The sequence below is a fragment of the Phocoena phocoena genome, chromosome 5 (genome assembly GCF_963924675.1).
Source record: "Phocoena phocoena chromosome 5, mPhoPho1.1, whole genome shotgun sequence".
In the NCBI taxonomy this organism is placed as follows: domain Eukaryota; kingdom Metazoa; phylum Chordata; class Mammalia; order Artiodactyla; family Phocoenidae; genus Phocoena; species Phocoena phocoena.
Genome location: NC_089223.1, coordinates 103,618,835 through 103,641,214, shown reverse-complemented (window position 1 = coordinate 103,641,214; position 22,380 = coordinate 103,618,835). Strand labels below are relative to the sequence as shown.

General features: G+C 37.6%; 1 protein-coding gene across 5 annotated transcripts in view; it reads left to right on the top strand.

Annotated features, from left to right (window-relative positions):
• The first annotated feature begins 11,323 nt into the window (after positions 1–11,323).
• SLC9B2 (solute carrier family 9 member B2) overlaps positions 11,324–22,380 on the top strand; it is a 29,584-nt gene continuing 18,527 nt past the window's right edge. For 3 of the 5 annotated variants that reach the window (XM_065877444.1, XM_065877442.1, XM_065877445.1), the window contains exons 1-3: positions 11,324–11,413; positions 12,074–12,251; positions 17,050–17,220. In XM_065877444.1, coding sequence (XP_065733516.1) covers positions 11,324–11,413; positions 12,074–12,251; positions 17,050–17,220 — 439 coding nt within the window. The remainder of the gene's footprint in view (positions 11,414–12,073; positions 12,252–17,049; positions 17,221–22,380) is intronic. The other 2 variants (XM_065877443.1, XM_065877446.1) reach the window with 1 other exon arrangement.

The following is a 22,380-nucleotide window of genomic DNA, read 5'->3' as shown; positions in this document are numbered from 1 at the left end:
TTCCAGATCCCAGCTTCTCAGGGTCACAGGTACCGTATGCTCTTGAACTCCTTGGTTCCTGTAGGCGTCCTGATTGTGGCAAAAATAGTATATTCCCTGGTGGCTCATCTAGTAGTGTTCTGGAAGTCATTCCTAGAGGCCCAGCCAAGACCCTGCACTTGTAGCCCTTTCAACAATCTCTAGCCTTTCAACAATTCACTTAATTCTCTGTATAAAATCTTTCTGCTTAAAATGTTTGGCATGGTGTCTGTTTTCTGCATTGACTCTGAGTAATACGTTTGCTGTATAGCCTCTAAAAGTCACCTAAAGCTAATCTCTTCAGTTTCTTTAGATGGGAAATGAAACCATGAGATTAGATCCAGGGCCTGGCAGTGAGTTGAATGCCTTCACTTGGGCTCTGCCCTCTCTAGTTGCTACAGACTCCTACATTTGAGTTGGCCCCTGAAGGTATTTGAGTTTGTTACCCATACACTAGATTACCTCTGAAGTCTCTTGCTCTACAAGTATAATGTAAAACATTTCTTCATTTAAAACATTCTCAGAGTATATCACAAGAGATTGTTGACTATCTGGTTCATGACTAACTGTTCACAAGTCCTGTTGGTAATTGGGAGGCCACTGACTCTTGGTTGGCACACAAACCCTAATGATAGAACAGATTTTTCCTCTTGGGAAAAGGAATTTACATCTTTTTCACACAAAGCCTAGGAAACTAGTATGTGGGGAGATGGACCTCCCTGTATATGCACTTGTGTAATGAGGGAGCATTCTTCGTAGTCTTGGGTCATACATGTTAAGGAAAGTGCAATGATGATAAGTTCGAAGGAGTTTTGAACAGCCTTATAAAGTTATTAAGTATACCTTGCCAATACAGTAAAAGACCTTTATGTGTTTTTTTTAGGAATCTATTTATGTTTCTGTGGTTCATAAGGAGGAATGAAAGGTTCGAGTTTACCAGTGTCCCTTATCTGTGCTCTTCAGTACAGTACATGTATGCTTCTTTCTCAAGGAAAATCTCATGAAAGGAAGATAAAGCACTGAGGGACTTTTTTTTTTTTTTTTTTTTTGCGGTCCGCACTGTGGCCTCTCCCATTGAGGAGCACAAGCTCCGGACGCGCAGGTTCAGCAGCCGTGGCTCACGGGCCCAGCCGCTCCGCGGCATGTGGGATCTTCCCGGACCGGGGCACGAGCCCATGTCCCCTGCATCGGCAGGCGGACTCTCAACCACTGCGCCACCAGGGAAGCCCGCACTGAGGGACTATTTTGGGACTCCTTGATGTACTTAGTACTAGTTTAAGGTTTTCTGTGACGTAGGCATTATCACCATTTTGCGATTGAAGAAAATTGTCCAGACTGGCTAAGTAACTTGCCCCAAATGGCCCAATTAGGAGGCAATGACGCAAGAAGGATTTACACTCAGGGTTTTCATGTCCTTTTTCCTCTGACCGCTCCACATAGCTTGCATATGATGCTCATTATGAGCTCATTGACATGGATGTGCACAAAATTCCCTACCTGTGCTTTCCTTTTTACCCCTTACCCTTTAATCATGTGGTTCCTCTGCCTGTAATGGTCTTTCTTTTCTTTTCGAGACTAAGTCATCTTTCAAGGCTCAATTCAAGTATCAGCCACGTAGGGCATTATCTCCTCTCCCCTGTTTAACGCTATGCCTGCACTTCTCACATTATAATTAAATTACCTTAAGGTGGCACTAGCTGCTGTAACAGATAATCTCCAAAACCTCAGTAACTTAACACAATAGAAGCTTATTTCTCATTCATATAAAGTCCAACCAGGTGTTCAGCTGGTGGCCTTCTCCTCAGTGATTCAGGAACGCTAACTCTTTTTATATTATGGCTTTGCCACCCCCTAAGACCTTGGAGTCCTTAGTTTCCAGGCAATGGACAGGAAAAGAGAGAGCATAATGTAAAACATGGGAGCTTTCTTACAGCAGTGGAAGTACAACACATCATTTATGCCGACATCCCTTTGCCAGACTCAGGGACTTGCCACACTGACCTGCAAGGGAGGCTGGGAAATGTCAACTATCTGTGTGTCTAGGAAGCAGAGGAAACTGGTTTGGTGAACACATAACAATCTCTGTCCCTTTCTTAAAGAGCAGAGACTGCATCTCAGTCATCTTTCTGTCTCTTGTGTTTACACACCATAGAAACCCAGTAAAAGGCTGATGGACTTCAATGATTGTGAAAAGATGGGGTTGCTTATCTCATGTGCCTTAAATTAAAACTTAACCACACTTCATTATGGTTACCTAGGGAATGATCTGTCATACTCTGACTAGGTTGCAACCTTTGACTATAGGAACTGTGTCAGACTGTTCACATTCAAATCCCTAACACAAGGGCTAGAACATGGTAAGAGCTTAATAGAGGTTTGTTGAATGAATGAGTCCTTAGAGAGAAAAAAGAGGAACAGAGTTAGTCTACATGGAGTTAGGAAATACTAACTGAGACCGTGACATTTGGGTTCGATCTTGAATGACTCAGAACTTTACCAAGTAGAGAAGTAAAACATGAAACCCCAGGCAGTGATGGTAGTTGTGTTTTGTTGTTCTTGTTTTGTTTCATGAGTAGAAAGTAACAAAACAATCATATGTTTATAAGCCCAACTTTTAAAAATTCAATATTCAACTATTACAACTAAACTTCAGGGATAGGGCAGAAAAATATATATATAACCTTACAAGCCATGCAATCTCTAAAGACTAAAAGAATGGTGCTAAAAACCTTGGCACTGATTTTTAGCTGCTGAAATGTTATTTTCTGGACATTTTTGAGAAATTTCGATACGAAGGCAGTGTTCTATCAATATTTGCTCATCCTCTGTGAAGGTTTTGCACCATGTCAAGAAGCTAGGGAGACATGTGTAAGCCAAAGGTTCCTCATCACTGCTCCTTATCAGAGCTTCTCAGAGACGGCTGTGCATCAGAGTCACCCGTTGTATTGGTTAGGATGCTTTTGGCTATAAGTAACAGGATATTCAGCCAAAATTGCCTTCAAAAATACAAGCTTCTTTTCTCATACGACGAAATATCTAAGGCAAGCAGATCCAAGGTTTGTTCAGTAGCACGTTGATATCAAGGTCCAGGTTGCTTTCCATTAGCTAATCTTGACTTTTTCTTCATGGATAAATGATGGCTGCTAGAATTCCAAGAAACACAATCCCCATCCACAGCTTCATCCTCCCTGCTAACAGACGCGCGCGCGCGCGCGCGCACACACACACACACACACACACACACACACACACACACACAGACAAAAAGAGAAGAGGGTTCTCCTCTTGCCTCTCTGTCTTTATATTAGGAAGGAAAATCTTACCCAGTGGTCCGCAATAGCCTTGCCCGCAAATTTCATTGGCAAGAAATGAATCATGCTCATCCTTAAACCGACAGCTCGCAAAGAGGAATGTTACAGAGACTGACTTAGATGAGTCATGATTTATTCCTAGGGCTGGTGAAGGGACCCACTGGCATACCTGAGCAGTGGCTCTTAGGTAGGTAATAAGTCACATTGCCACACTTGGGGAGATTCAGTCTCTGGAGATTCTGATTTTAGTAAGCCTAAAAGTAATATTTTAAACTTTCAATTACACATATTTGCCTTTGGGTGGGGGGAGAGATTTTTTACAAAGAGGAGCAAGTATTGGGTCCCTTCTTACCTAGGGATAATTTCCTTTTATTCCTATCTCATTGCATAGTGTTTTACTTCATGATGATTCAGTCAAATCACTATATTAATTGACGAAATAGAAGAGTGGTTGTTTTCTTTTGATAACTTGATTGCATGCAGTTGGAACACTTAATCCTTTCCGATAAGGTAGTTCTCATTCAAGGAGACATTCTGAGTCATTTCAGTAATTAATTGTCAAGGAAATTTTAAGCCCTGCTCTTCACTTAATCTGAATTCCTCACTGATGGAATAGGGCTTCTTTGGGGAAATGAGCATTAGATCAGAGTTGATTAGCAGAATCCAGAAATTGGAAAGTTTCAATATGTTCTACATAGAAATACCGTATGGTATGGAAACCCTACACTTTTAACATATAAATGGATAAACACCGCAGATAGGAGATTTTTATTATAATTGTTGCAGAGTACTTAATGAACAATCATGGAGATGCTTTTTCAAATGCGTGAATACGGTGCACAGAGTACTCCAGCAATATATGTAAATTCTCAGTACAGTCACCCCATTAAATGTCAGCCTGTCCTACCAAAGACAGAAAAGAACAACCATTCTTTATCCATGTAATGATCTTTCAGCAGTAATTCAGTTGATAGCAGTAAGTGTATTTTACTTGCCTAAGGGCCTGTGGACATTTGCAAGTTGATAGTTCTTTCATTTCCTCTGGAATATTACAGAAAGCACTTTTAAACACTTAGATTAATAAGATAACCTGAAAAAGAGAAGGTTGATTTAACAAACCTCTTTCTATATATGAAAGCGTATTTACGGAAGTTTTTAAAGTGTGCTTCACTTGCCAGGAGGAACAGGGGTGAGTGGACAGGGTTTCTGCAGCTCCACCTTTATCTGTCCCATTTGTTGGATTTCAGGATAAGGTTTCATTTAACAGAAGATCTCTGGCTTAAAAAAATATTTGAAAATTGCTGTAGAAGCTTCTAGGCAGTTCCTCCATCTTCTTTGAAAACCACAAAAACAAAAAAATGACTTAAATTGTGGCAGGTGGAATTAAGTTACCTAAAATCAAATTACCAGAGTCTATCTATGAAAAATATTATTACCAAGGAAAGCTGTGTCGTTTTCTTTTCTCTAAAGCTCTAAGAATTGTGTAAATTCTTTTAAAATGTATTTTAAATTGCATTTAAAAATCTTTTTTTAAATTTATTTATGTCTTTTTGGCTGTGTTGGGTCTTTGTTGCACACAGGCTTTCTGTAGTTGCGATGAGTTACTCTTTGTTGCGGTGTGAGGGCTTCTCATCGCGGTGGCTTCTCTTGTTGCAGAGCACGGGCTCTAGGCACGTGGGCTTCAGTAGTTGTGGCGCACGGGCTTAGACACTCCACGGCATGTGGGATCTTCCCAGACCAGGGCTCGAACCCGTGTCCCCTGCATTGGCAGATGGATTCTTTACCACTGTATCACCAGGGAAGCCCCTGAAAAATCTTCTTATTGTAAAAATACTAACAATAAAGAAACATAGAGGATAAAAATGAAATTCCAACAACTCCATTTCCCTCCCCAAAGGCAACTAATGTTAACAGACTTTTTCCTCTTTATTTACGTATATATACATACCAGAACTGCTCATATTCTCTTTTTTTTTTTTTTTTTGCGGTACACGGGCCTCTCACTGTTGTGGCCTCTCCCGTTGTGGAGCACAGGCCCCGGACACGCAGGCTCAGCGGCCATGGCTCACGGGCCCAGCCGCTCCGCGGCATGTGGGATCCTCCCGGACCGGGGCACGAACCCGTGTCCCCTGCATCGGCAGGCGGACGCTCAACCACTGCGCCACCAGGGAAGCCCTGCTCATATTCTTGGTCTATTATTCTTGATCTTCAGTTTTCTCTCAAGTTTGGAGGAAAGACAAAGTTCCTTTGAAGTCCACAGCTCTATGATTTTGGTGGCATATGTGCCTAATACCGGAAAATAAAGCTCAAATTAAATCAAGATAGTTTCTAAGTATGTGTATCAGTCCTGTAGGAAATTCTGTATACTGGGAATGCTAAAGAGAGGCATGATTGGCCAATACCCTTTGCATTTGTTTTTAGAAAATACTTGACCTACTAACTTATAAGCAAGTGGGCAGTCACAACAGTCATAACAGCCATGTCCCTGGACTTATGTCAAGCCTCATTCTTCTATTGAAATCTGTACTTGAGTCAGAGAACTTTGATTAAACTCACATTATTTACTGAATTTATGAAGTCTATAAAATTTTACCATTTGAAAAAAATACATTTTTTTCTAATATGGTTTACAGGTTGTGTATCAGTCTGAATAAAGCAATATCCTGATTGAGAGGCAAGAAAAAAAACTTGAAAAAACTTGGTTCTGTGTATAGGCCCTTTTACTGTTTATTTAAAATGTACCTTACCTTCCTAGTTCTCAGTATAATTTTCTGATATACAAAAATCTCTCAAACCATCTAAGTTTAACTGGATTTTTTTTTAAATGAAAAGCTTCTTAATTCTTAGAATCTTAAGTCACATTTAAGTGGCAAGTTGTCACCTAGCCAGTTAACTGATAATTCAGAATATGTAAACAATATTTGTCAAGAGAATAGAATAAAAGTTCTTATTTCATTCATTTTGTTACCAATGTTGTGCAACTTAAATGGATTAGTAAGAATTTTTTGTTTGTAATAAACTCTATAACATTGATAACAATGGAAAAAAGTAGAGCTGAACAAAAGATAGAAAATTTTAATATTTATATTTGCTTGTGGAATGTGTTTTCAAACTTATAATTAACTATGGGTATATACAAGTAGAATTTTAAACAAAATATAACAAAAATGTAAAATTATAATGCAGTGACTTGATAGAAAGGACATGAAGTCAAAGATATAGATTAAAGAACTATCTCATTTCACAAATTTTTATAGTTTTACTATGGGGCTTGGCGGATACTGGCTGTGTTCACTGAGAAAAGTTATTTAGCTTCTCTAAGTTTTAGTTTTCTTATTTAAATATGAAAGAGATTGGACAAGGTAATTTCTAAAGGTCTTTCCAACTTTTATTATTCCATTAAATTATGAGTGATTTTTAGCTGCTTAAAAGCCATCTAGTTTCTCCATATTTCCTCACTTTTTAACTTTTCCATCTCAGACACCTAGCATCTCACATCGATTCTTAACTCTGTTGAAGCTTTACTGGACCCAAAGACTTTTAAAGACTTCCATGAACACAATAAAAAAAATAATTAGGGTCCATTAACTATAGTATATCATTTAACTAGCATTGTTGAAAAACAAAGCATTTCATTTAAATTAATTTTATTGGTAACTGACACCTATTTTACTGAATGCAACATTTTTGTTTAACATTCGCTTTAAAGAAAAGCTCTAAAAATTTGCCAACACAGAATGCTAGGTTTGAATATTTATGAACCATCCAGGCAACTTGAAAAGAATTAAAGTGATCTTCTTAAGGAGTATAGTTTTTGAGTTCACATTTTGATGCATATATAAATAAACAAATTCTAGAGAAAAAAAAAAAAGAAAAGCTCTAAACTGTACTGTATATTTTAATGCCGTTTAAAACAAAATATTTCCACTTAATTTTTTTCTTTTCATTTTCTTAAAGATGTAGAATCACCTTTCTAAACATCTGTTATTATACAGGGGCTCCTTCAAGGCCAATTCAGGTATGAAAATTCTTACTAAGGATTTATTTGGTGGCAAGTGACAGAAACCCAACTCAAACCGGTAAGAAATGTATTGGCTCACCTAACTGAAAAGCAGCTGCTTTCAGCGGTACGAGCAATGCTTTTATTATTGCTTTTTATTATTTATTATTGCTTTTATTATTTTTTTATTATTGATTATTAATTTAGAGCTTTCTCTTTCTGTCTTTCCATACTAAGACTCTGCTTTGTTCTGTGATTAGTTACCTCATTCTTTAGAAGGCTTTTCTTGTATGTTACAATGATTGTCAACAGCAAGTCTGGGCTTAGCAACCCCGACAGAAAGAAAACTCTTTCTTAATGGTTCCAGTAAACACCCTAAACCTGACTCTCATTGGCCAACTGTGGGTCACATGCTCATGCCTGAACTGGTCAAGGTGACCAGGGAAGGAGTTCCCTCGCTGGCCAAGTGTGTTCTCATCTCTGGAGCATTGGTGGAGCATGGGGATTAGAGAGGGAAGGATAAGAGTCTCACATGAGCCATATGTATGGGGAATAGAGGAGGCATGGATTCCACAAAAGAAAATTAGTGTGCTATCACCAAAAAAAGGGGGGAGAAGCATGCTTGGCTGGCCAAAACTATAAATATCCCCTATGAAAAAGACATTTATTCCCACATTCTGTAGCATTAGATTGCAATCTTTTCCATCTCTTTCATTGTCAGCTGTCACTCACGCTGCTCTCAATTTGTCTCTATCACAATCTCTTCCTACATTTTAATGTATAACATCATAAGAGGGTTTGGAAGTCAGATGAGCAAAATCATTAGAATTGTTTTCAAAATAAGAGTTAATGCACTCTGAGAACTTGAGAGCCTCTCTATGAGTAAGGAGTATAAACTTTCTACTTTTTTTTTTTTTTTTTTTTTGCGCGGTACGCGGGCCTTTCGTTGTTGTGGCCTCTCCCGTTGCGGAACACAAGCTCCGGACGCGCAGGCTCAGCGGCCATAGCTCACGGGCCCAGCCGCTCCGCGGCACGTGGGATCCTCCCAGACCAGGGCACGAACTCGTGTCCCCCGTATGGCAGGCGGACTGTCAACCACTGCACCACCAGGGAAGCCCTAAACTTTCTACTTTTTAATGGACTTCATGATTTTTCTTACAGTCCTTAAAAAGCTCATTTTTCCATATTTTCTGATTTCTTTACCTTCTTCTGCCTTCTTAATGGCGGATATACTATTGTAAATTTGTAAATATTGTAAATTTCAAGACCCAGTGACTATGAACAATAAATGCCATGAACATGGTTGCTTTAAGTTACATTTTTGTGATTTTTCTAAATTTAAGTTGGGTTTTGAAATGAGACTGGTGGTTTAAGTATTCTTTTGGAAATGGAAACATAGCAGAGTATAAACAAACAGAGCTGACCAGTTGTAAGTTGTTTTACTGGACCTATTAAAATACTGGTATTTTATTTTACCTTTTCTCTCTGCAATACTTCTCTGATCTCAAACAGTACTTTGGTATCCATGGGGGAGACTATGGGAGAATAGGGACATTTTTTTAAACACAAAACTATATGAATTCTCGAAAATAGCATATATTGTGCAACATGCCCAATTTTGATTTTTTATGTTAAAAAGGACTAAAATAACATTAATAAAATGAATTCTCAAATTCATTTTAGACAGTAGTGTTACGTCCCCTAATCAAGAAGTTTGCCTTGAAAGAAAGAGGTTAAAATCATGATCAAAGAAAATGAATGGAATTATGTAGTAAATTCTTCAAGACTGGGGAGACCTTGTCCTGCTTTAAGAGGAAAAGCAAAAAGCATCTCAGAGATTTATGATAATTAGGGAGGAGGAATATGAGTGGCTAATAACCAACACTAGTGAATGCCTACCATATCCATGGTTGGACCTACTCTTGTCTCCATTGTACAGATGGAGAATTACTTACAAACAACCTAAGAAATTTGGTATATGATGGAGCTGGACTTTAGGCCAAGTGCCATGGTTTGGGATACAATGTCCAAACTCTCCAGCCTTGTCTCTCATTATCCATAGCCTCCCACCACAGGCTCTAACAGAGTTTTCCCTTGCACCGCACTGGCTTTCATGCCTCGATGCCTTTAAGACAAGGGTTCTCTGAACCCAGCATTTTCCAGTCAAAATGGCATTCTTTCTCATGAGTCTAAAGTTTGAAGTATTTAAAATTTAAAAACTATGTATATATATACATAAACACATACACATATGTAATGTATCATTCTATATACTTATATTTATTTTATATAATATATAATAAAAATCAAACTGAAGGCTTTTTGAGATGCCACTCTGGCCAACATTGTATTCTGCAAGGAAGAAAAATGATGATGGTGGTGGAAAGGGTATCATTTTCATTGAAATTTTAAATGCAAGCATCTTGGCATTTTGTTAAACAGAAAATGATGCCTTGAGGCAGGGGTCCTAGCTAATTTATCCCTGTCTTTATGGTCTAGCATAGTGCCTGGCACATATTAGGCACTCAAATGTGTATTGATGGGCTTCCCTGGTGGCGCAGTGGTTGAGAGTCCGCCTGCCGATGCAGGGGACACGAGTTCATGCCCCGGTCCGGGAAGATCCCACATGCCGTGGAGCGGCTGGACCCGTGAGCCATGGCCACTGAGCCAGAGCGTCCGGAGCCTGTGCTCCGCAACGGGAGAGGCCACAATAGTGAGAGGCCCGCGTACCACCAAAAAAAAAAAAAAAAAAAGTGTGTATTGAATTAGATTTTCCCTTCTCTCATATAATTTTCTCTTTGGTTCTGACAGTGCTTATAGTTTGTACCTCTATCATAATACTCATCGTACTTGTTGCATTAGGAATAAGTTTGGTTACTAATAAAAAGAAAACTTGGTAATAGTGGTTTATACAATTACTCCAAAGCTTGGCAGTCCAAGACTGACACAGCAACTCATGGTGTCATCAAGGAACCAGCTCCTCCTCCTTTCTTGTCTACTGTCCTTGTATAGGGGTTTTATTTTCATGGTTAAAAGATGACTGTTGGCCCTCCAGGAGGTATATCTACAATCTAGGAAGGAGAAAGAAACATGAGAGGGCAAAGAGTAAACAGTATGATCCTTGAAAGGTCTTGCCTTATTGTTTGGGAATGAAAGCCCTCCCCAGGGATTCCCACTTATATCTCATTACATAGAACTATGACACATGGCCACCTGTAGCTGCAGAAGTAGCTAGGAATTGGAATATTTGGCTTTTCAGCCCATATAGCATGGGAAGCCAAGGGAGAAGAGATTGAAGTGGGTGCTTATGAAGGCAACCTACAAGTCTGCCCTACAGGTTTTTTAGTTACCTCATACAAATTTATTTTTCTTGGTGTACTGTAAGTCTGTAGAGAACAAAGGATGTGCTTTGGTAATCTTTGAATTACCCACAGTGACTACCAAGAGTCTGTCACAGCACTTATCACAGTGTCTAAGACATTGTGGCTGCTCCATCATTGTTGTTGTATTTTTTTTAATTTCAATTTTGAAATAAGAACTAGACAGGAATTAGTGACTCTGGTTTCTCTGAATATGATGGAATCCGTAGATTTCTCTTTGGTGACTCATTTCCTCATATCAACATTGGAAAATTACCTGGAGCTTTCCTGCTTCAATTTGACCCATTAGAGAGGACAATTTAACAGTAATATTGCTGGGATTATTTGCAATATAACTCAGAAAACAGGGTGGGAAGGAAATCATATAAAAATATGGTAAACGAGGGCTTTTTCAAGAAAGGTAAAAAGGTAAGAATTAGGATTATATATTGTAATCAAAGAAAAGATTAGTAATTGAAAGTTAAGAACAGTCTAATTTAAAATATTTTAGCCACTAAGGGGAAAAATAAGTACAGTTCATTCATTTAAATCTCAAATTGCTGTTCTATATCTATACTCTTTCTCCTTCAAAACAGATCCTGTTCATCCCTCTATCATATTCTTAATTATAAATCATGGAGAATCAAGATAAAACAATTAAGCATGAAGATTCAGAACCATCCACAGAGGTGAATCACACAGCCTCCACGTGTCAAGTACAACAGGTATGATCAAATGTAGAACATCCCAACCATTTCCTTAAGGAGGGGACTACATTTCCAAATCTATGATAGAATTGTGTTCTCTTCATTCTCTATCACTCAATTAACAATTCTCCCCATTCTTAAATCCCCAAACTGGTGTAGGAGGTGTGACTGCCAGTTTTCCTAGATAGTCATTAGCAGCTGGCCCTACATGGAGAGCCTGTGAAGTGCTTTGTGTTCCCAGCCTAAGCCCTAGAATGATTCTGGTTTCTTCCCTCTTCATTGCTTAAATTAAAGTAAATGAATGAATGTAAATTTGTTTTCACCACAGATGATTATCTCTTTCTGAATCACTCTGACATATTTACCAACTATGGCCTTGAATCATATTTTAAATAGGCTCATTTTTAAGCCCAGTATTGAAAATCATAATGAGATTTTATGTGACTCAAGCATTTGTAATACTACAAACAGTGACTCAATGGTAAATACTCCTCACATAGTTTGTTCTTATTCTGAGCATTCTCCAATTAGCTAGTAATAAAGCTGTGCTTTTCCTCTGTAAAGTGTTAGCCTTGATTCTAGCAACAGAAATTTGATTTGTGATGTGATGGCTCAGTAACTATAAAAATGTACAGCAAATATATAGTTTTAAGGATTTTTTAATTGCTCTAAACACAGGAGGAAACAGTTATGAACCCCAGAGGTATAGATGGAAATGAACCAACAGAAGGAAGTAACCTACTGAATAGCAATGAAAAAATGCAAGAAACACCAGCTGAACCAAATCACTTGCAAAGACTAAGACAGACATTTGCTTGCCCTCCACGTGGTTTACTGGATAGAGTAATAACAAATGGTATGTAAATGATAAGGATGAATTCAGAACAAGAGGGTAAAAGATGAAGTTGTTATAATGAGAGACTCCAAAGTAATACGGTTTAAAGGACACAAAGACGTTTACTTCTCTCTCACATAAAAACTACAAGGTGAACAATTCATAACGGTATGTAGCTCTGCTCCATAGTCATTCAGGGTCCCAGGCTGACAGGGCTCCACCATTTTCGACACAGGGCTACCAAGAGCAGTGTTGTCACCACCATTCCCGCTAGCAGGAAGAGGGAGAGAGCAGAGGTCAAGGGCATTTTCCTTTTCTGTATCTGAGTAATTTCACAGATTATGTTAGGCCTCCAATGAGAAAAATGACTGAGAAATTACTTATAAACAGAAAAGCACCAAATAAATGTTGGTTGTTATTACTGTTAAGTCATGCCACTAACGTTTGAGCAAACACAGCTCAATTTATACTTCCAAACAAATCCATCATTTTGTAAGTAAAGACCCTGGTTTCCAATTCAACTTATTTCTGCTATTACTTAAAATTGGGGGGTTAAGGAGGGGGAATTCATCTCTGCACTATTTTGATGTGTTAGGGTTGGGAGATGTTTGTCTTTTAGGAATGGATTTGGTCTTTGGAGGCATCCCAACATTATTCTGATATCAATTTGATGAATAAATGGACGTTCAATTTCAGTAATATTGTTTTTGTTCAAAAAGGAAGTTGTGTGCATGTATACTGCATGTATATTGGAGGATGTGTAATATGGTAAGAAAAAGGAGAATGGGGTTGAAACTTCTCTATAAAGGCAAATTTAAAGACAGTTTCAAAAGTTGTGTTGAGGAATGACAGCATCATTAAATATATGGCTTCCCCCAGTAAATATGTTGAAGAATGTAACATGTTTGATCTAGAAGTTATATTTACTGAAAAATCAGGCTCACTTCTTTATACATATACTTCATTTGTGAGCTCTGAAAAACATTTTTATCATTCGCCACTGGGACAATGGAAGCCAAGTATGATACGTTATATTGTACTTCAGGCTCTAAATATGTTTTTAATGAAATTAGGTAAGTTTCTAAACCAGCATGAGAAAAAAGTCTCAAACTTTACTTAAAACATGTAGAGAAAACCAGGTTCCGGAACATACACTAGTTGAGAAGGCAACTAGTTCTTTTTATTTTTTTTAAACTTTCACCGTTCAAGTTATGGCACACTTCTAGTTAAAACATGTACACTACAATGGATATGGATTGCATTAAGGAAAGGGGTATAAAAGAATGATGTGATTTGGAGACTAGTTTTATAAAATTCTATTATCATTGTCCTTAAAGCTGCCTGAGAAATGGGGACTCACGGTACATAAACACCTCTCACTTGTTTTCTTATACTTCCGTTTCTGAGGCTTACAAGACTGCTTTTTCTCCCTGTACTCCTTCCTGTGACCCTTCATCATGCAAAGTATTCTTCTTAAGAAGTAAATCTTACATGTGAAAATATTATTTTTCAAAATTGTAGATAAGAAATAAATTATTAATTGAATTAAACATGATTTAGAGAAACCTTATACATGTACACTCACTATGTATTCAGAATTTCATTTTGAGTATGAGGAGGGAAAAGCGAAGTTAGGGTTTTTTTTTAAAAAAGTAGTATAAACGTATGGGCACCAAGGGGGGAAAGTGGCAGGGGTGGGGTGGTGGTGGGATGAACTGGGAGATTGGGATTGGCACATATACACTAAAATGTATAAAATAGATACCTGCTGTATAAAAAAAATAAGTACAATTTTTAAAAAAAAGTAATGTTGAAGTGGAAAAGCCTTAATTCTACCTTTCTGAATTAGTATCAAACTAGGTTTATGCTGTGATAAGATGCAAGTTAGTAGCTGGCAATTCCTGATTTCCCATTATATTTCAGCCCCTGTTACAAATTTCAGCCCCGATAGCCAATTGGGAAATACTGAAGGCCCCTTTGTTATTTTGTTGTAATAGCGTCATAAGCCTAGAAAATCTGGAACAATTCTGTAAGGGTTTAAAAAATGGGACATTGGACGTGATCTCTAGCAATATGTAGAGGAGACTCAATGAATAATCCTTTCACTTATGCCAGTGAAAACATCTGAAAATAGTTTAAGGCTTTTTAAATATACCTTTTATCTGTCAAGAAAACAGGAAGTCATCGGACACCAAAAACAAAGTATAAGTAGGAGAGAGAAATAAACACTCAAGCTGGCCTTCTCTCCAGAGGCTTCTGCAAAATACCAGTGAACTTGAGATTTATTCTGAGAACCGTGAGAGTATAGGAGGCTTTGCTAGAGCCGCCCAGGTTGGGAGAAGTATCATAGGAGAAGTCATTCTCCCTCACCCACACAAAGTTGGAACCCAATGTGATGGTGGATTTGAGGTAAACCTGCCCTGCAGAGGGGCCCAGTAACTAAACCTGTCTGTCTAAACTGTGGTGCTGGCTGGAGGAGGGGAGAGTCTCCACTAAAAATGGGTAACTTCATTCTGATTTGTGCTCCAAATTCATAGAAAAATAACTCAAACTGAAAATATATCTAAAAGTGGTCCCAATTTGTAAGCATCTAAACACATGGTAGAAGCAAATTCAGATCCTATCTGGAAAAACTCAGACTCGACCTAAGGCTCCAGCAATTCCCAGAGATACAGTTGCAAGGAAGAGCCCACTGTTGCAAGAAAACAAACAAAAAATCATAAATAAATGCACAAGGAAACATCTCAACATTTTCATTATCAGAAAATAGAATATAAAATATTTTTGATATCTGTAAAGAACCTAAAGAGGAAATAGCAAGTATGAGTACAAAACAACTCTTTATAAAAATGAACAGATTTTAATAAGAACCAAACTGAAGTTCTAGAGATGAAAAATGAAGTACAGTAATTGAAATTTAAAACAGTGGATAGACAACAGAGTAAGTGGAAAGAAAGCTGGTAAACTAGCAAGTAGATCTGAAGAGATTATGTACAATGCAACACACAAAGACAAAGATGGGAAATATGAAACTAGGGTTAGCAACACGGAGAGGAGAGTGTGACTATTTAATCATAGTTCCAGAAAAAAAAAGAATAGGAAAAATGGGGGAGATAAAATATTTGAAGAAATACAGAATTTATAAAAAGCATAACTCCTAAGCAAACCAAAAGGAAGCCATTCCTAAACATATACTGAATTTGCAGAAAGCCAAAGGAAAAGAAAGATCTTAAAACCAACCAAAGAAAAAGAATTCCCTAAAAGAGCTGAATTTAGACTTACAAAACAGTCACAAAAGACAGAAAACCAAGGAATAATATTTTCAAGGAACGGAAAGTAACTCTCAACTTAGAATTGTATACATAGATAAGCTATCTTTTAAGAATGAGAATAAAGATGATTCCAGATAAATAAAACTAAAAATTTGCTCCCAGCAGATCTTCATGAGAAATATAGCATGCTCTGCTACAGAGTGTTTCTGTACCATGATTTAGTTTATATGCGATGGTAAATAGGGAACTGTGTCAGTGTAATATGGAGTTTGCATTTTTGTACATAATTTTTCCTGGCATATTAATATTTAACATCATCGAGCAATAGCAGATAAGTACAAAGTGAATTGAACCCTTCCCCCAAGAAAGATCAGGTATATACTTTATTACAACTAAAGATAAAGACTTACTAACTTTAAAGATAAAGCCTTTTAAAAAGCTGAGCACCCTGGGTAAGTACCTTCTTTTGAGGCGGTTAGTTGTTCTCTTAGGGACGTCAAAGACTTAAACTTTCCACGACATTAAGCTGTCTCATGAAGCCACATGTGATGAAGAAGCTGCCAACACTTACCTCAGTTAAAAAACAAAACAAAACATTAACAACAACAAACCATTTGATTGATGGAGAAGGCTACAGTCTGGATAGGATTTGATGGAACTATTCTCTGTTTAGAGCAAATGCTCTCAAGATTCTGCATCTTGAAATAGTAAATGTGGTCCCAGTGTTGAAGTCTGCAAAGAAGAGGTTGACTATGAGAGATACAAATATTAGTGGAGATTTAACTGTGCTGGTACTTTTATTAGGATCGTTGTTGTTTCTGTTAGTGCTTTGGTCACAAGTTTTGAGTTGTGAGTAGTCTGCCCAACTCTCTGTTTTCCATGTGCCTTTCTATTGTCAATGTACGATTTTGTAGAACACAAGGTTTTCAAACAGGGAAACATTTCACATCCTAACAGACATGCCTCTCCTAAAGGAAATACTTCAGGCAACAAAATAATTGTCGAGATGAAAGGTTTGAGATGCCATAATGAATGATGATGAAAGAAAAAGGTAAGTATGTAGGTAATTCTAAGCAAACTGACAATAGAAAAGAAGCAATAGTTAAACAATAAACAATAATGCTTAATTCAAGCAGAACTAAAATACTGGAGTGTGATTGTTAAAGTGTTCTCATGTTTCTGTGAAGACAATATAGATAGTGACTCTCTTTTTATTAACTAATGAATATTTATGGTAAAATTATAAGGAAAAATAAGGGAATAGTTAAAGAAAAAAATCCAAGATAGTAGTTTCTTCTGGCAGTGGGAAAGCAGATGGGCGATGGGATTAGAAAGGGCACACAGGTGGATTCAAAGGCACTGTGGTAATATCCTACTTTTTAAGGTGCTTGGAAATTACCCAGTTTTTTATATTACTGATGTTCTTTAAAACTTACACATGATTATAAATATTTGTATGTGTCTTCATTTTTTTTAATGTTTAGATTATATTAAAACCTGCAGATGACCACTCCTTGGTAGAAACTAGTTTTCCTCGTTTATTTCAGTTACCATGGTGGTTCTTCTGTGGGCTGTAGTTTGGTCAATTACCGGTCCTGAATGTCTTCCTGGAGGAAACCTGTTTGGAATTATAATCCTGTTCTATTGTGCTATCATTGGAGGTAAACTTTTGGGGCTCATAAAGTTACCTACATTACCTCCACTGCCTCCCCTTCTGGGTAAGTGCTAAACACATCCTGTTTACTTCAGAGTAAGTCATATTTAAGTCATATTATGGAAATAATATATAATGGTGTGCCTCTCATGCCCTCTTCCTAAATCCACATTCTTTGACACCATGTTGGTAGCTTAACATGAGCCATGGTGGAAGCATCTTTAAGACAGAACTCAGCAAGTGCTACAAATCAGGGCTTACTATATTGTTAGTCATTCACATCACTGACAAACAAGTGAAGTTCCAACCTGCATTTTCATTGGTTCATTTTCATCTTACTCATTAACATAAACAAAATTATCAACCGATATTCATGGTGACACTATACTCGCTCGTCATAATGTGAATGACTTCTTTGCTAAGCCAGATAGTAGTCAAGCATTTATTTGTAATCTGATTTTGTCAATTCATTGTTGAACTGCAACCATAGTTGGTTATGGATATGGAGTTCAACAATGAAAAACAATGAAAGCATTCTATGAGAATCGATTGGCTCTATAGAATTTACAGCGATGATTGTTGCATATTTATAAACTGTATTCTGCACATCCCTTATATCAGTAAAATTTATGATAAATATGTAAATATATAAATACACACACACTTTTTTGGACAGCTACTTATTAAGCATTTACTAGCACACCATTGGCTGTATTGTATTATCATGCTTATTAAAATAATTTAGCCAAAAATATTCTTCCAGAGGCCGTGAGAACTGTCCAAACATGAAACACATGAAAATTAGTCTTAACACTGGACATTATATCTTTAATGTTTCTTCAAAGAATTCCATATTACAAAATTTTAATTTACCACTTTCATTATACCACAAAAGGCATTTTGTGTCCTTTTCTAACAGATTTATAAATCACTAAGTTTTATTTAAAAATCACATATCTTTCACACATATATATTTGCACACAATTCCTGAGTAAAAATTTTTCCTGTTATTTTATGTTAGTGAGGACAATTAATATTGGTTAACAAAGACCAAAATTACTTGCTTTTGAATTTGTGGTCAGCAGTTGAAGCTAAATATAAAAAGTAGAGTTATTTACATTTGACCATGCACTATTTCTCAATATACTTTTCAATTTTAGGTAAAAATAAAGTTATTTTGCTTAATTCATATTATTTATCATGAGTGCTTTTTGTTCTCTAAAGTTATGAATTGAATTATTGTTAAAATGAGTTGTTTCTAAATATGCCTGTATGCTGTGATAAAGGATTGGCAATCCACCTCTTTTGTAAATAAGATACTATTGGAACACACCCATGCTCATTCATTCACATATTGTCTGTGGCTGCTTTCACACTACAATGACAGGGTTGAGAAGTTGTGAAAGAGACCCTGTGGCCCACAAAGCCTAAAATATCTCTTATCTGACCCTTGACAGAAAATGTTCGCTGACTCATGCACCTAAATCAGTGCTTCTCAAACTTTATCATGCAGAAAAATGACCTTGGGACCTTGTTAAAATGCAGATTCTAATTAAACAGATCTGGGGGTGGAGGCTGATATTCTGCATTTTTAATAAGCTAATCATAAGTTTTCAAACATATGATTGTGTTTGGTTGTGCATAGGAATCACCTCATGAAGGCTTTTAAAAGCTGATGCCCAGAGATTCTGAATTAATTGATGTGGCATATGCCCTGGGCATCAGAATTTTTAAAAGTTCCCCAAGTGATTCTAATATGCAACCTAAGTTGAGACTGCTGTTCTAGGCTCCGTGAAAATACACTTTATACCTCATCCTTTTTTTTTTCCATTCTATGCCTATTATTACAACAAACTAAGTATACCACATTGCCAAATGGTACAGACTTGGGCTTTGAGATCTCATGAAATCTCCTGGGGTGACTGAAATTATTCTGAAAGATCACATACGTTATATATCTTAGCATCCCTTTTTGTAGTGTTGCACTTGTGATAGAAAAAAGTCTACCACTTTTTATTGTAGTAGGGCCAGTAACTAAAACCGAAACATTATCTGAATCCATAAAGACTTGTTAAGACAGAATGTGTGTGATGATTGCCTGTTCTATATTTTCATAAGCTCATTGAAATAATTGCTAGAGATAGAGGATGAAGGAGAATTTTTTTTATTCCCAAAATAAATGTGAAAACAGTTGCCCTGGAACACTTTCCTTTGCCCATGGTCTGGGCTGATGTGGCCACCTGATTTTGATTTGGATATTCTCTTCTTGCCTCTGAGCCCACATGGGCCTCTCCTTTCATTGTGGGGAGAAGAACACCTTTCCTAATAGAGGGGTATTATTCTTTTTTCTCTTAATTTGTGTTATGGAAATCTTTTTAAATATGCAAAAGTTATCAATACATGACCAATCTTATTTCATCTACTCCCAAGTTTTTCTGAAGCACATTATAATTGAAAAAAATTTCCATAATACAAATTAAGAAAAAAAGAAGAATAGTCCTATATCAAAGGAGGTATTCTTTCCTCCACAACCTACATGAGAGGGAGAGGCCAACGGGGGCTCAGAGGCAAGAAGATGCCTGCCAAGTCCATATCAGGTGGCCAGAGCAATCCAGACCATTGGCAAAGGAAACTGATTCCCAGGGAAATTTTCACATTCATTTGGGGAACAAAAAAATGCTCCCTTCCCCCCTAAAACTCCAAAAAAAAGCCCTCTTAACATATTTTTGAGTTCTTGTTAGATTATTATTCTTTTTGATTCCAGGTAGTTATATGCTATAATTAATTTAGGACTGGTTTAGATCCACATTTTAAGTTTCAGTAAGGAACTATTGACATATTAATGAAATATAGGGTTAGTGCAGCATTTTGGGCTTGGTAATTCATCAATATCTATGAAAATGAAATATGCCTGTACCCTAGGGCTTAACATTTCCACTGCTAGGGATTATCCTGTGGATATACTTACACAAACCTACAAACATATAAGCTCCATATAGACAAGGACCATGTTGGTCTAGCTGCTATCTGTATTAGCAGGGTATCATAAGGGTCTGGCATGTAGTAGGCACTTAATAAATACTTGATGTATGAACTGTGCTCATTTCAGCACTGTTTGTAATGAAAAATCTTAAAGTCCATTAATTGGTTCCAAAATGATGGTACTTCCAAACAATGAGATACTATTGCAACTATTATAAAATAAGGCAGATATATATATACCAATGGGAATATATCCAGGATATATTGTTAAATAGGGAAATATTATACAATGGTATATAAACATGCTTTCATTTGTGTCCAGCACACACACACACACACGCACACACACAAACATGAAAGCACACACACACACACACACACACACAGAGGCATGCTTAAATAGGTATAGAAACTTTCTGGAAGGGTACAAGTAATCCTTAACAATGGAAACCTTTGGGGAATGAAGATCAAAAGTTGCCCTTGGGGGCTTCCCTGGTGGCGCAGTGGTTGAGAGTCCGCCTACCGATGCAGGGGACACGGGTTCGTGCCCCGGTCCGGGAAGATCCCACATGCCGCGGAGTGGCTGGGCCCGTGAGCCATGGCCGCTGAGCCTGCGTGTCCGGAGCCTGTGCTCCGCAACGGGAGAGGCCACAACAGTGAGAGGCCCGCGTACTGCAAAAGAAAAAATAAGTTGCCCTTGGGGTTGGGCATATACTTGTCACTTTACACTTGTCAGTAATTTTTAATTTTACCATAAGCATATATTATTATTCTCATTATTCTTTTAAAAATAGTTATTGTAGACTAGTTTATATTTTCACAAATTCTAGAAAGACCATGACTGCAGAATTCAGAACTTAGAGACCTTCTTCCAGATTAAATGGCAGTGATGAAAGATGCCTGGGAGTGATGCTCCTTTACCTAACGGTGTCTGGAGCAAGTCACAAAAAGCCACACGGGTGATTCTTTTCTATTCTCATAGCTTACATTCAAAACATCCCAACACTAGTAAATTTGTCCAGTCATGTAACGGGTGGTGCTTATAAGGACATGGTGAGAAGAGGGTAGTGCTGGAGAACGGAGGGTAGAAGCCTCACAGCATCTGCCGGAGAAGTCTTTCCCTTTGCATGGGCATGAGGTATTATCATTGAGGGCAGGATTCCCTCACAAACTACTCAGTTTCCTCAGTCACACTCAGCTACTTGCAGTTCCTAGAATGTCACACTTCTTTTTCATACCTTGGAAGAAACTGCTTTCTCTTTCAGAAACTTTTCAACTCCCCGGCCTCTTTACCCATTTTCTCCTTCTTTGCACCCCTCTGACTCACCCCTCCCGTCTCAGCTCATACAATACCTCCTCATGCTTCCATAAAATTCAGATTGTCAATTTGTCTTGCTCCCCTAGAGGCTGAAAGCCTGTTGAGGTGTAGTACCCAGTTTTTGTCCATTATTATATCTCTAGTGCCTATTATAGTATCTAAAATACTGAAGGCATTTGGTGAATGTTGAATGGCTGAATGAAAAAAGAGTCACCAGCTGACGTGACAGAGCAATGTCCATTTCATCATAACTCACGTTAAGCCTTTGCAGAGCAGGTTGTGTGGGAGTTTTTTCCTTAAATTATCCTGTTTGAAGGTAAAATGGAATCCATGTAGGTATTTATTGACATTTCAGGTAATCTGACATAGGCAATACTGTCAGGAGCTCTTTGCTAGTTGCACACAAAGGGATGACTAAGTTGGACATTGTATTTTTATTAATATTTATTTATTTTTGGCTGCGTTGGGTCTTAGTTGTGGCACGCGGGATCTTCATTGTGGTGCGCGGGCTGCAGAGCATGTGAGCTCAGTAGTTGCGGCACATGGACTTAGTTGCCCCGCGGCATGTGGGATCTTAGTTCCCCTACTAGGGATCGAACCCACGTCCCCTGCATTGCAAGGCAGATTCTTAACCACTGCACCACCAGGGAAGTCCCTGGACATTCTATTAAAACATTTTACATTTAGAATTTGATCACACTTTCTATCCAAATACTGCATCCTGTTTCTCCCTTTCAGGTTCAGTTATTTAGGAATTATTATTTATTCTAATTTGTTGTTTTTATCTTCATATTAAAGCCTTGTCTTAGCTCCTCTAATTTATTATATTATTTTAATTAAAAGCTTAACCTAATTTCACCTAATGGATAAGCAAAAAAGGAAGTATTTCCTAGGATTATAGGGTAGTCTCTTTCACAGCTAAAG